This window comes from Alosa pseudoharengus, unplaced genomic scaffold, assembly GCF_046254945.1.
Source record: "Alosa pseudoharengus isolate Yale_2024_CS ecotype anadromous, Long Island Sound unplaced genomic scaffold, YU_APseudo_1.1 YU_APseudo_1.1_scf_11, whole genome shotgun sequence".
NCBI lineage: Eukaryota > Metazoa > Chordata > Actinopteri > Clupeiformes > Clupeidae > Alosa > Alosa pseudoharengus.
Genome location: NW_027468576.1, coordinates 34,427,439 through 34,442,067, shown reverse-complemented (window position 1 = coordinate 34,442,067; position 14,629 = coordinate 34,427,439). Strand labels below are relative to the sequence as shown.

The window sequence follows — 14,629 nt, the reverse complement described above, 5'->3', positions numbered from 1 at the left end:
GTGTGTGTGTGTGCTGGAGCAGCAGCTGAGCAGACCTTCTCTCTCCTGCTCTCACCTGAGTTTCTATTTCTAAAGCAGACAGGTGGTGTTGTTTTCAGATGAGAGCAGAATAGAGCTGTGTCTGCTGCAAACCAGTGTGTGTGTGTGTGTGCGTGCGTGTGTGAGAAAGCTGCAGAATACTTCCACACACCATATCCTTTTACCATCTTATCTGCTCATGTGGAATTTATGTGTATACCTATGTTGTTTTTTTTTGCACATACCTGAGCAAAGGTGTAAAAGTGTGTGTGTGTGTCTGCAGCTCTCTTCACCGCGCTGGCTTAGCTGTGTGCCGTCATGTTGCGTGAGAATCTGCTCGTTCCTCATACCTCAGAGGCGTTGAAGCTGTAAATCCTCTTTTTGTGTCCGACTGGAGAGGGGAGAGAGAGAGCAGCGCAGGAGTTAGCCGCTAATGTGCGTGTCATTTTGTCAGCCTGCCACACCCAAGGCCCCTCCCGGCCCCTCGGCCTGCCAAGAGCGCTGACTAGTTTCCGTGCCTAGCATGCTGCTCAGCCTGTGGGCCTGTGAATCACACACACACACACAGGCAAACATACACACTAGCACACATAGAACATATGCACACTAAAACACACACCCACAAAAATCACTAGAACACATGCACACTAACACACTCACATGGACACATAAATTCACATATGGGTAGATATACGCACTCACTCAATACACACACACACACACACACACACACCCACAATCAAACAGGAAGGCTTGCTGTGCGCTCAAAAGCCCAGTATTTCTTATTTGGCTTCAACAAAACAAGTGGATTTACACCCTCGCCCTGAGGTAAAGAACAGTCCAATAAATAACTTCCCAGATTGATCCCAACTAATTGACTTTGTTGTTTGTGTATGTGTGTGCGTGCTTCGTCTTTCGTTTGTTTAAACAAAGAAAGAGGTCGAATGAGTTTGCACAACAGGTTTGTGTACCGGTATATGCGTGTTAAAACAAAAATGTGAGTGTGTGTATGTGTGTTTGTTTGTGTGTGTGTGTGCATATTGACTGTGGCACCTACTGCTGTTCTGGAGCCTGGAGTGAGAGACACACTTGCCTCCCTATCAGATATCAAGGTGGAAAGCTCAAACAGAAACCTAGCTGAGACGGCATACTCAACACCCGCTACCCAACTTGCTCGCTCACACACACACACACACAGGGGCAAGCATACACACACACGCTCACAGACACACAAAAGAAATGTAACCACAGATCTATGGAGTTCTCAGATAGCAGAAACCTCTAGAGCAGCAGCCATCACCACCGCCGAGGCTGTGGCTGCGACTGACAAAGTGACAACCCAAGACAATCGGAGAGCAGTGGTACAGTTTAAAGGAGTCGAGCTGCTCTTTGAGCGGACGGTTATTTCTGGAAGCACCTGAAGTTCTCGCAACTCCCTTCTACACACACACACACACTCACATACTCACACGTTCTCATACACACAATTGCACACACTCAGGTAACCATACAAACACATTCAGGTTCACACACATCTATACACATACACACACACACACTCTTGGAACACTAAAATCTTCATTCGTTTCCAAAAGTATCTTAGATCATCCCCTTCCTGTAAAAAAAGATCTTCATAACTTTATCTTGCACAAGAAAAATGCTAAAGATAATAAAGCCATCTTTCTTAGTCATTTTCTCATATCTGTAGACTGACAGTGTGCCTTTGCAAAGGTGCAGCATAGTTTCTGTCAGGTGGGGGGGTTATGAAGCCATTTGGGTCATGCTGTTTTGGTGTTGTCATGGAGCTTACTGTATTGCCTTGGATGACCCAAGGCCATTGAAGCTGAGTGAGTTAGCAAAGATATTCTCCTTTATGAAGGGAGGGTTTGGATTTATTTGTAATGGTATTTCTGCCTCTCTCTCTCTTAGTATCGCTCCCAAAACATTCCAGAAAAATAAGAGTTGATGAGATTTTTTTTCCCTATATATAATTGAGAAAATTGTTGGAGAAAAATATCTCTCCCCTCTCCAAAACTAAAAAGGGAATCCTGTACGATTTGAATAATGAGGCTTTTAAAAGAAACTTAATAGCTTCAGATAATTCTCATTTCTCTCTCATCTCTCTAGCTCCCCTACACCCCCCCCCCTCCCTCACACACACACACACACACACATATACACACACACACACACCCTCACCCTGCTTTTTCCCAACCCTAAGTGAGCTAGCACTGAAAATAGCCTGGTCCGACTGCTGCTACTGCTCAGCACAAGTGGTTATTATAACGCCAGGCTTTAATTAGCCAGGGAAGAGCCTCTCTCTCTCTCTCTCTCTCTCTCTCTCTCTCTCTCTCTCTCTCTCTCTCTCTCTCTCTCTCTCTCTAAATATCATGCAATAAAGATGTGAAGGAGCAGCCATGAAATTGTAATTAAAGATGGGCCGGGGCTGTAGAAGGCTCAGCCTGCTTGTATGGCCATGCTGATTTCCACGCAAGCAGTTAGTCTGTCTCTGTCTCTGTGGTGCAGGACCCTGTGCATAGCCAGGGGCAGTAATGTGATGCTGGGAAGGCGGGGGGGGGGGGGGGGGGGGGGTAGGAGGGAGAGGCAGAGGCACACTGGGTGTTCCTCTGTAAAAACTAAACAAGAGATTAAAAACAAAACAAAAAAATACAACCTCCTAACATTTGCAGACTTGTTAGTAATAATACACTAGTCGAGATGAATGGAGGTGCAGAGAGTTGCACGGTTGGCTTCAATTCACATCTGTGTTTGTCCAACTGTCCCTGTAACCCCCTAATGAATACACATACAGACACGCACAGAGATACATAGCACACACACACACACGCACACACACATTCCGTTCTGCACAATGCTGTAGAGATCATACAGAGCTGAATCCTCCATCCGCCGCCTGTGAAGATGGAGAGAATGAGATTGAGAGAGACAGAGTGGAGCTGATGAGAGTGGGGGAGAGTGTAAGAGAGATGGAGACTACAGCCTAGCCTTGAAAAGCACATCTCACTCACTCTGCATTTGGATTTAAACATTTTAATGAGGTCTGCCAGCCCTTTGAACAGAACAGAGAGTGCTGGCACTATCATGCCTCGGAGTGTGTGTGTGTGTTTTTGTGTTGTGGGCATATAGGCTGTTTGAAGACTTTATTTTTGCAGGGATGTGAGTGTGTGTGTGTGAATGTTGTTTCCTGGTCCGTGGGAACTGGGTTTTTGCATGTAAATAATATTTATCTGCAGGTGTGTTGGGGAGCTACATCGGGTGCATGTTTAGGGTTGTGTGTTCATACATGCATCTCCCAAATAGTATTCATGGCAGTGTTTTTATTCTCTAAATGCCATGCCCCAGATACTGTCAATGCCTGTCCTAACAAACAATAAGTCCGGCTTTCCGAGACAGAATATAAAAATTAATGTTTATTATATTTGTATTATTAATTATGCAGCTGGGAGACCACAAAATAGAAGATTTTGGGGGAGATAACAAGTAGAGGAACAAAGTGTGCTTTCAAAGGCCCTTAGTGGCAAGGCCCCATCCTGCTGCTCCGCAGCAGAGTTGTTGGCAGGTTGTGGGTATCAAAGAGTAATCAAGCGTTGTCTTTGTGGTCTTTTTTTTTATTATTATTTATTTTTCCCAACAAATTGAAGTAGCTTCTTTTCATGAAAAGAAAAACTGAATCATTTCCAACTTCATAAACCATTAGTGACGCCTAGCTAACACATGCACACACACACACAATCATGCACACACATTTACATCACTTAATAAGAATTGAAGTGTTCCTTCAAAATTGACAATGTTATCTGACATTCGCATTCCAATTAAAATGCCTTTGACATGCAAGACTGACTGATAGCAATATTTCACGAGCCTATAGAGTTAAATGATACATATATGGGAAATGATATATGTGTATGAAATAATAATATATGCATTGTCATTGATTACACATGTCACAGCAGTTTGTTATCCTAAATGGTACATTTTGTCCACTGAACATTCTCAGTATTCCCCTGCATCAAGCCATTTTTAGTTTCCTCTTCTATTTTCCCTTCCTTCGGTTTGGGAGACGTCCGCACTAACCTGCCACTTTCCAAGAAGTTGTGTTTGTGTGTACTGTATGTACGTGTGTGTGTGTGTGTGTGTGTGTGTGTGCTCCGCGCTGTCCCAGCAGCCTGGGGATAGTTTCGAGATGGAGCACGCCTCGCTGGGCAATCAGCGGGAGTGGACTCAGGATGGAGGCAGGGACGTCACTACTGCCTGTGACCTGTGGCTCTCTGTGTGTGTGTGTGTTTGTGTTTGTGTGTGTGTGTGTGTGTGTGTGTGTGTGTGTGTGTGTGTGTGCGTTCTTCCCCTCTGCAGGAGGCCTTCATAACGGGGCTGCACGCCGAGACCACCTACTCGGTCACTGTGGCGGCATACACCACCAAAGGAGATGGAGCACGGAGCAAAGCCAAAGTGGTCGTAACGCCTGGTGCAGGTGTGTGTGTGTGTGTGAGAGAGAGAGAGAAAGAGATGGGGGTTCTGGCAGTTTGCTTTTGGGGATTGGGGGTGGCTTTTTGTGTCCTTTGAGTTTAGTTAATGAGAAAGTAGACAAGACAGTTTGGGTTCGTGCAGAGTTCAGACCACTAAGGTGTGTGTGTGTGTGTATGTGTGTGTGTCTGTGTGTAATAGACTACATTGTGACATGCTCTAAGCAGACAGCTCGCGCCTCACGGTAGCAGCTAACTTTTTTTTAATGTATTAATGTGATAAACCCAGAGACAGCTCAAGAGCCCCTCCGTGGTCTCCAAGTTCAACTTTCGGTAAATGAAAGCAGATCGGGAAACAAGCCCATATGAAGATTAGCAGCACGTCTTCAGGAGCTTTGTAGCTGTCAGGATGGCTATCCCATTGACAAAAGCAGATTAATAGTGCTGCTTACAGTAGATGCGCTGCAGTGATATTAGTGGGGCTATCATCCCTGGGAAGAGGCGCCGTAGTGGCTTAAGTAATTGACAGGATATGCTAGTGCTTGTATTACAGAAACACTTCAGCCTGATGCTCGCCCTTATTGGTGGGATTGATATAGCTCTTAACCAGTTGAATGGGAGTTCTTTAACACAGAGTGGTTTGTAGTGTGTTCACATTTTGAGGTAATGGTTATAGTTGTAATAAAAGTGATATTATTAGTTAACAGAACACTCCAGACAGTGGTGATTCAAACTTCAATATCTTAAATGTGCCAAATCTGAAGTTGATTTAAGAGATACAGCTTAACTTGGATTGTATTGTGGGCTAATGCATTTGGATAAATATTATGCATAAACAGGGACACTGCCTTTCAAATGTTTGGGGTCACTTAGAAATGCCCTTGTTTTTGAAGGAGCTAAAAGCCATTAAAACAACACCAAATTAATCAGAAATACAGTACAGTGTAGACATCATTAATGTTCTAGGTAACTATTGTGGCTTGTAATGGCTGATTTTCAACGCAATATCTGCATGTGTCCAGTGTTCAGAGGCCCTTTATCAGCATCAATTCATCCAAAGTTCTCATGGCACATTACGTTCGCTAGTCTAAATGTTTGCTAGTAACTGATCATTATAAAAACCCTTTTGCGGTTATGTAAGCACATCTGACAGTGTCTACAAGGTTACAAGGAGGTTTATTTGTCACATACATAGAAATACTGACGTAAAGCATGTAGTGAAATTTCGTTTGGTGTTTAGTAGCTTTTTCTGTGCGAGTGTGAAGAAAGAAAGATCAAGAAATATTTTTTAATTAATAGCAAGAGAGTGTCTAGTTTAAGAACCAGACGCCTCATAGGTAGGACTTACAAAATAATAGTGTCGACATCAACAGAAAAGGTGACTTCAGTATGCTGACCTTCTAGACAGGGCTGTAAAGAGAAAGCCATATCTCAGTTTGGTCAATAGCAATAAAAGACTAGCCAAAAGTACACAGACAAGTCAACAGAAGAAGACTGGCGGAAGAAGAAAAGTGTTATGAACAGACAAATCTATTGTGTTCAGATCACAAAGAAGAACATTTGGGAGACCCCAACCAAATGTTTGACGAGTTTCTGACTCCATCTGTCAAGCATGATGGAGGGAATGTGATGGTGCAGGGCTGCTTTTGGGGGCAGTAAAGTGGAACATTTGAACAGGATAAAGTGAATCTTGAAAAAAGACATTTGCAATGTCACACCACACCCTGTGGACGGCACATGGTTGGAGACATTTTCCTGCAAGAAAAAAGGCAGTGACCCAACGCACAGCTCCAAAGAACACATGAACCATGTAGGCAAGAAGCAGACAGCTGGTACTCTGCCTGTAATGGAGGAGAATAAACATTTCTGTGACCCTCAGCCTTTTGAACGGCAGTGTATATAAGCAAAAAGATTAAATAAGCAATAACATCAATATATGTGCATATGCTGGGGATTCACTGCATAGGCCTACATATAGTTTATGCCCACGTGCATATAATATATAGCAGCGGTTCCCAAACTTTTTTCCCCGCGTACACCCAGCATTCGACGCATAAAAACGTAACACATTCTATTGAGGCATTCCATTGAGGCATCATGTTTAATTAGCCGTCCTACATGATAACAAATAACAAAATCAACACCGGTGGTACACGTGCCACAGTTTGGGAATCCCTGATATATAGAGTGCGAAAATGTTATTAGATAGGATAACTGTTTGATAAAGACCCTTTCAAGAGAGTTCCATTATCAGCATCATAGTTGGCCCCGAAAGGCTTCCGTTTTAACATTCCATATGTTATCTTAATGCAGAGGAAGTAGATTAGAGCATTAGAGTAAATAGAACGTTCGAGCATTGTTTTTGTTTTTATTTTTGGAAGGTTCTATAGATTGATTGATTGATTGATTGATTGATTGATTGATCTCTGTACACTGCGTAGTGCCAGGGAAGCCCACCATGCTGATAAGCACCACTATCGGCAACACGGCCCTGATCCAGTGGCAGCCTCCTAAGGACATGGTGGGCGAGCTGATGGGCTACCGTCTCCAGTACAAGCGCGAGGAGGAGCGCGACTTCACCGTGCGGGACTTCCGCAAGACCGACGACCACTTCACCGTCACCGGCCTGCACAAGGGCGCCACCTACCTGTTCCGGCTGAGCGCCAAGAACCGCGCGGGCCACGGCGAGGAGTACACCAAGGAGATCAGCACGCCCGAGGACGTGCCGGGCAGCTACCCGCAGAACCTGAGCGTGGTGGGCCTCACCACGACGACCACCACTCTGGCGTGGGAGCCCCCGGCGCTGGCGGAACGCAACGGGCGCATCGTGCAGTACGTGGTGGTGTACCGCGACATCAACAGCCAGCAGAACCGCACCAACAGCACGGCCAACACCACGCTCACCGTCCAGGGCCTGCAGCCGGACACCACCTACGACATCCGCGTGCGGGCTTTCACCAGCAAGGGAGGAGGACCGCTCAGCCCCAGCATCCAGAGCAGGACCATGTCCACCTCCGTGGCAGGTGAGACCCGCAGAGGAAGAGTAGGGGCCTTACACACACACACACACACACACACACTCACCTCAGTGGCAGGTGAGACCCGCAGAGGAAGAGTAGGGGCGTTAGGGGGAATAGCCTGGAGCAGTGGATCGCAAGGTTTTGTACACACACACACACACACACACACACACACATACACACACACACACACACATACACAGAGAGAAAGAGAGAGGCACACACATACACACAGGTGCTTGTACACATACTCGCACTCACTCACATGCATACACACAAGCTAACTGTATACTCCCACACACCTACACGCACACAAAGATGCACGTGCATGCACAAGTTTATAGACACATACACACACACACATGCTCACACACCGTTGTGCATGCACTCATGCACTTACATACCAGCTCGTATAAACACATAAATGATACAAAAGTCAGGTACATACAGGTCTGCAAAGAAAGATTTCCAAGTGTTTGACTCTCTCTGTTGGCATGCCTCCTGGTCAAGCCTGTACAACTTATCCCAGAAATGCAATCATATACACACACACACGCACACACACACACCCACACTAACATACACACAAAAGCAATATATCCCTGCATTCATGTTTTTTTTTTTGTTCAGGCCTGAACTAGCTCACCTGCAGTCAGTCTCACTAAACACTATCACAATTCATCTACCTGGCTACACACACACACACACACACACACACACACACACACACACTCACACCAAACAGATGGTAGTTGAGGAGAACAGATGCATTGCTTGTGGAAGCTGATGGTAAGTGGACCGCGGCGTCTTAACCAGTGCAGCGTAACCTGTGGGTCTGTGCAGGCCTTCTCTCTCTCTCCATCTCATTCGTGTTCACATTAGTCCGCACATATGCTGCGATGAGAGAGAGAGAGAGAGAGAGGGGGGGGGGGGAGAGAGAGGAAAAAAGCATCCTTTTTTTTACATGGTCTGTTTGGAATCACTCCTTTTCTGCTTAGCCAGCTCTTCCGGCTGAGTTCACGTTCACCTTTCTGTGAGACAGCGCACACCTTGATAAAGGCGCCGCGATAATTTCTTTCCCCTTTTTGTGTGCGTTGAAATGTAAAAATGGGGGGACATTCTGGTATTCCATCTCTTGCCTCCTTGTCTTGACACCAGAATGGCTTTCTCTGAACTCTTTTTTTTTTTTTTCCACATCTCATCAAAGACCGTTTTTCCTTTTTTTCCCCCTTTCCTTCCTCTGGGGAAAATGCCTTTCTTTGTGTGCAGCCCTTTTTTATTGCTATTCTCCCAGAGTCCTCAGTGTGTCTCAGTCGGAGGCGATCAGCTCCAGCGTGTGGGTAGGAACAGAGATGGAACGTGCCCTAAATAGCTGCCGGGGGCCGTTTCCTGTTCCTGTTCCACACGCGCTCATCGGTACGCTGCCCGGTGCACCGGCGTCTCGCTGCTGCTGCTGCTGCTGCTGCTGCTGCTCCTGCGGCTCAGCGCGTCTGGTCTGCTTCATCATGGCCGTCAGCGAGTGCTCAGACGAGACTCAGATCGCTGGGACGTGCCTGAGACGACTCTGTCTCACTGTCTCACCCGGATGCCTGTCTGCTCACTTGGTTTCTCTCTCTCTCTCTCTCTCTCTCTCTTTCTCTCTCTATCTATCTATCTCTCTGTCTGTCTGTGTCCTGTCGTTCTTTCAATCCTTTTGTCTTCTCACACTGCCACTGTCTCCCTTCACACACACTCCAACTGACTCCCTCTGTCTGTGCCCCCCCCCCCACCCTTCTCTTTCTCTGTCAATCCTGCAGAGTTTACCAAAAACTTTGGCGTGAAGGCTGTTATGAAGAGCTCTGTGTTGCTGACATGGGAAGTCCCGGAAACCTTTAAGTCTCAAGTGCCTTTCAAGGTAAGGTCCCTGTGATGGGCTGAAGGGCGTCGAGCACCAGCAGGGGCTCACAACGGGGATTAGGCTGAGATTACGCTCCCAGGGATGTGGACAGGAGCCGCCAGTAGAAGGCGCTTTGGGCTCCATCTCAGTAAGCCTAGGCTAGGCTAGGCTAGGCAGGCAGACGGGGTCATCCTGCCAGGCTCTGTTCAAGTCATGCTGCATGTTCCTTCTCGTATTCCCCCAGCATAAAAAATGCAGCTGGAGACTCTTAAAGAAAGAGTTGCTGGGTAAAACAGTAAATAGGCTTTATATAGAGAGGCCACTAAGGACCTCCATCTCAGGCTATTTGCTGTGGATAATGTAGTTGTTATAACAGTGTTACTAAGTACTTATAAAGTTGTTATAACACACTTGTATATAGTTACTAGTTTCCACGTAAATATTTGGGTATCTGTGAATGATGAGGATAGTGATGTCTGAGCTACACTAAATGCCAGCGTCATCATCTGCAGCATATTTTAGGCGTTGAGTCAGATCCTTTGGCTGTGGCCATACAGTTTTAAGACCAGCATTGGTCCCATGAGTGTAATGAACCAGCACAGGAGAACTGATCTCACAACAGATGTCCAGTGTAGTGGACTGCTAACACTGAATGCTAACTGCTAATCACTGCTAATCCATTGACTCTAGAACAGATGTTCAGTCAGGAATGCTAAGGCAGAATGCTAACTAATGCTAATGCTAACCTTGCCGTTGTCTGTGTGGTCAGATCCTGTACAACCAGCAGAGCGTGGAGGTGGAGGGCCACCAGCGGAGGAAGCTGATCACGCGGCTGCAGCCTGACACCGACTACTCGTTCGTGCTAATGAGCCGGGGCAGCAGCGCTGGTGGGCTACAGCAACAGGTGTCCATCCGGACCGCGCCTGACCTTCTCAAGACCAAACCAGCGCTCCACACTGGTGACCAAGACGAGGGCGGCAAGCTCACGGTCACACTGCCCAAAGTCCAGAGCACCACTGTCAAGTGAGTACAACTATACACCGCTTCAGAACTGACATCAACCAAGCTATATGTATTGTTCCTAATGATGAGTGAACGTTGACGATGAATTGAAAATCTCATCATTGAACTTGAACTGCCATTGGTGTTGTCACAAAGACACACACACACATACACATCATACACACATACACACAAACAGACTCACACACACACTACACACTAGGTGTAACCCCTATTTAGCTGTTAATGTGAGAAGCCTATATAGGGCAGACGGTCATTTTATCCTCCTCGTCAGCATCACTGACTCTCCCCCTCCACCCCTCCCTCCAGTAGTAATCTCTCAGCTGCACCTTCCCTTTCCCGGCCCCTCATTGAGTCCCTCATTGCCACCTTGCAACTTCATTTCAACTCAATTAGTTCCACCATTAGAAGTCCTTTAGGACGGCACTTAATGTGAAGACCGATGTCTTCATCATTTTATCGCACCTATCACTGCCACTTGGAAGTCTCGTGAAGGCGCATCGTCTCAACCTAGAGCGGTCAACGGGAAGAGTGAAGTCTGAGGGTCAATCTGGTGGACATGCTCAGGGATGGCAGTACACAAGGACAGAGGATCTGTCTGTCAGCTCCATTCTGTATTGATGGCCAGGGATTTGGGGATGTTGGGTCAGAGATGCAGAGACGGTGTGTCTCCTACGTCATTGACCAGAGCTGGTTCTCTCTCGATCGATCAGTGCCGGCGAGGTTTCAAACATCTCAGGACAGAAACAAGAAAAACAGAAGCTCTGAACGGAATGGAGAAAAAGCTGTGTTTGAGTTGTCAAGGGGAGGGGGGGGGGGGGGATTTAAAGAATGACGTGTGGGGCAATTACTTATAGTGGCAGACAGCACGCACGCATACACTCCACCACACACAGACATATATACACACACACGCACACACTCCACCACACACAGACATATACACACACGCATACACTCCACCACACACAGACATATACACACACACGCACACACTCCACCACACACAGACATATACACACACGCATACGCTCCACCACACACAGACATATACACACACACGCACACACTCCACCACACACGGACATACACACACACACACACACACACGCACACACTCCACCACACACAGACATACATACACACGCACACACCTCACCACACACAGACATACATACACACACACACTCCACCACACACAGACATATACACACACACGCACACATCTCACCACACACAGACATACATACACACACACACACACATACACACACACACACACACACGTGTACAGCCAAGGCAAGGCTGCCAGTCGAATGGAAAGAACAACATGGCTTCCATTGCTAATGCGAAATCAATAGCGCAAGCCTCCATGCGTCGAAGAACGGCCCCGTCAGGAGTGCTACAGTAGGTTTGCTTTATTTGTCCTCGATGTCGCCACTCATAACTGCCTTGTTATTTTCCCATTGTACAGCTTCTGAGGCCATTTGAGATCACAGAGAGAGAGAGAGAAAAAGAGGAAAAGGTAGAGAGAGAGTGATGAAGAGAGAGAGAGAGAGAAGGAGAGAGCATAGCCTGAAGGTTCTCTTAAAGCTTTCTCCCATCCAAGCAGAGAAGCGCCCCTGCATGCTTCCATTCAGCGCCGTAGCAGGTTTTTAATGCGCTAGCCCTGCTGTAACATCACACAGCAATTTACCCAAGAGGTGTCGTGAAAGGAAAAGTACATGGAGAGACATAAAAGCACAAATCATGTTTTAGGAGTCTAATCTGGAGGCTGCAAGTCTAAATGAGGCCCTTATTTCAGATTGGATGTGCTGACGCACACTGGGGCTTTAATTGTGTTTCAAGTGTTTATTTCTGCCGGAGCCACTAACACCTTTACTGTGGAAGGGGATGCAACAGAAAGCAGAGGAAAAATTAATGCTCCACATCGCACTGTAAATAAAAGAAGTAATTCGGCAGGAAGTTCACAATAATGAGAATCAGGCAGCTTTGTTTGATGAAGTGAAGGAGGTTTCTCTTCTCTTTTTTATAGCTATTGAGTTGTTGTGGACATTGCTGTTTGTTGTGAGCGCGAGTGTGTCTTGAATGGAATACGCTTCTGGAGCGTGCTGGTAAGCTGGGCCCTTTAGCTGGGCCCCAGGGGCTGAGACTACTCAGCGTGAAGTGTCTTATAGGTTTACAATACAACCACAAACACTCACACTCACTCGTTCCCACAAAGAAGACACTTGCTCATAGACATACCCATACCTACACACACACACACACACACACACACATACGCACACAGACAGGTACACAGACAGTTTTGCGTACACCTGATTCCTGGCATTGGCGTACTGTCATCCGTAAACCCAAACAGAGTTTGTAGTGGAGTCTGTAGTGGATCCAGCTGTGGTGTGGCCCGGATCTGGCCCAGATGGTGCCCTTCTGCTGGGTGTGTACGTCGCACCTTAGTGCTAGTGCTCCCAGTGAAGCCGAGCGAGGGGCTTCTAATGCATGCAAGCTTCTCATATTCAGTGCTGCTCTGACTATATTTCCTCCCGTTGTAGGTGGTACTACATTGTGGTTGTTCCTGTCACCACCGATACACAGAGATGGGAGAATCCAGACGACATCGACCTGGATGAGGTGGGTTATTTGTGTGTGTGTGTGTGTGTGTGTGTGTGAGCGAGAGAGAGAGAGAGAGAGAGCATGTGCACGTGTGTGATTTTATGCAAATCTGTATGGCTCAGCTTCATAGAATGTACAGTACAGTAGCCATAAGCCCTGATGCCTCATCACGTGTAGAGAGCCTGTGAAAAGAGGGAAAGAAGCTCAACAGCTCCCCCTGTGGACGCAGCTGAAAACTGCACCTAGTCTTTGCTCTGAGACTCGTATTAAGCGGCTTTCACCAGGAGCACACCAAGACACATCAAAGACCCATCTGTTGTCACAGTTCCAAAAGCATCAGAAAATAAAAGAACACTTTGCTGTGCGATACTGATGAGTATTTTGACACACTTTATTGAAAATCTTCCTTTGTGTGTGGGGTTGGGATGGGATGGGCAGAGGCATTGATGGAAGGGAAGGCGATGTCTCTGTGTCAGCACTGTGGCAGAAGAGAAAATCTCCCCGTCATTCAATCCTGATGGAGAGCAACCGACACACTTTGAGACCCCCACTCCCTCCTTCGCCTCTTCAGAAAAAGGGCTGCTTTTAGCATTTTCGTTTCCTTTGTGTTATTAATAAAGACCTTTTGGGCTTGAACACAGCTCCTTTGCTTTCTCCTGAGTTTGCTTTCTTTCAGTGTACCGTCGTCTGCAGAAAGAGAAAAAAAAACACGGAAAGACGAAGCGAAAAGTACAACTTTAAAGTGCCGCCTATTGAATATCAAAAAAGCATCACGCTCGTAAAATAAATATGCCCAGATCCCTGGTGCCTTTCAGACAGTTTGAGCTGTTTTCTCTCCCTTAAGCACTCTGTATTTTCATCTTTTACTCTCTCTCTCTCCCTCTCTCTCTCCCTCTCTCTTTCTCTCTCTCTCTCTCTCTCCCTCTCTCTCTCTCTCTCTCCCTCTCTCCCCCCCCCCCCCTGCTGCTCTGTACTGTCTCTACTGTAGCAACAGTACAAATCATCCCATCTCCTCTGTTTTGCAGTGATACAAATTGAGGTTCTCTCCCAAGTAGGGATTTGGCTGTGCTAGCGAGATGAGATGAGAGTTGCTCTAGGACGCCGGGGGCCTGAAGGATGGCACCAGCATGTGTCTGATTCAACACTGCAGCATCTCTCTCTCTCTCTCTCTCTCTCTCTCTCTCTCTCTCTCTCTCTCTCTCTTTATCTCTCTCTGTCACTTTTTTCTCTTGCTTTCTCTCTCGCCCTCTCTGTTTCTCTTGCTTTTTCTCTTTCTTTCCTTTTTATCTCTCTCAATGACTCTTTGTCTCACCCTCCGCCTATCTCATTCTCTCTCTTTCTCTCTCTCTTTCTCTCTCTTTTTGCCTCTCTGCCCATTTCTCTCTGACTTTCTATCTTCCCTACTACATCACTTGCTTCCTTCCTTTTAGCCTGCCTGCCTTTCTCTCCCTCTCTCTTTTTCTCTCTCTCTATCTCTCTCTCTGTCTACCACTGGCTTAGAGGAGTTTGCTTGTCATGTGTAGAGGTGCAGGTGTTCACATAAGGAGGAAAAAATCATAAAAGAGATTGGGGGGGGGGGGGGGTTGACA

General features: G+C 46.6%; 1 protein-coding gene across 9 annotated transcripts in view; it reads left to right on the top strand.

Annotated features, from left to right (window-relative positions):
• The window catches only part of ptprfa (protein tyrosine phosphatase receptor type Fa), a 220,305-nt gene that overhangs the window by 156,203 nt on the left and 49,473 nt on the right, over positions 1-14,629 (top strand). For all 9 annotated transcript variants that reach the window (XM_076279000.1, XM_076279001.1, XM_076279006.1 and 6 more), the window contains 5 exons: positions 4,396-4,513; positions 6,947-7,528; positions 9,322-9,419; positions 10,171-10,424; positions 12,980-13,058. In XM_076279000.1, the coding sequence (XP_076135115.1) occupies positions 4,396-4,513; positions 6,947-7,528; positions 9,322-9,419; positions 10,171-10,424; positions 12,980-13,058 (1,131 nt within the window). The remainder of the gene's footprint in view (positions 1-4,395; positions 4,514-6,946; positions 7,529-9,321; positions 9,420-10,170; positions 10,425-12,979; positions 13,059-14,629) is intronic.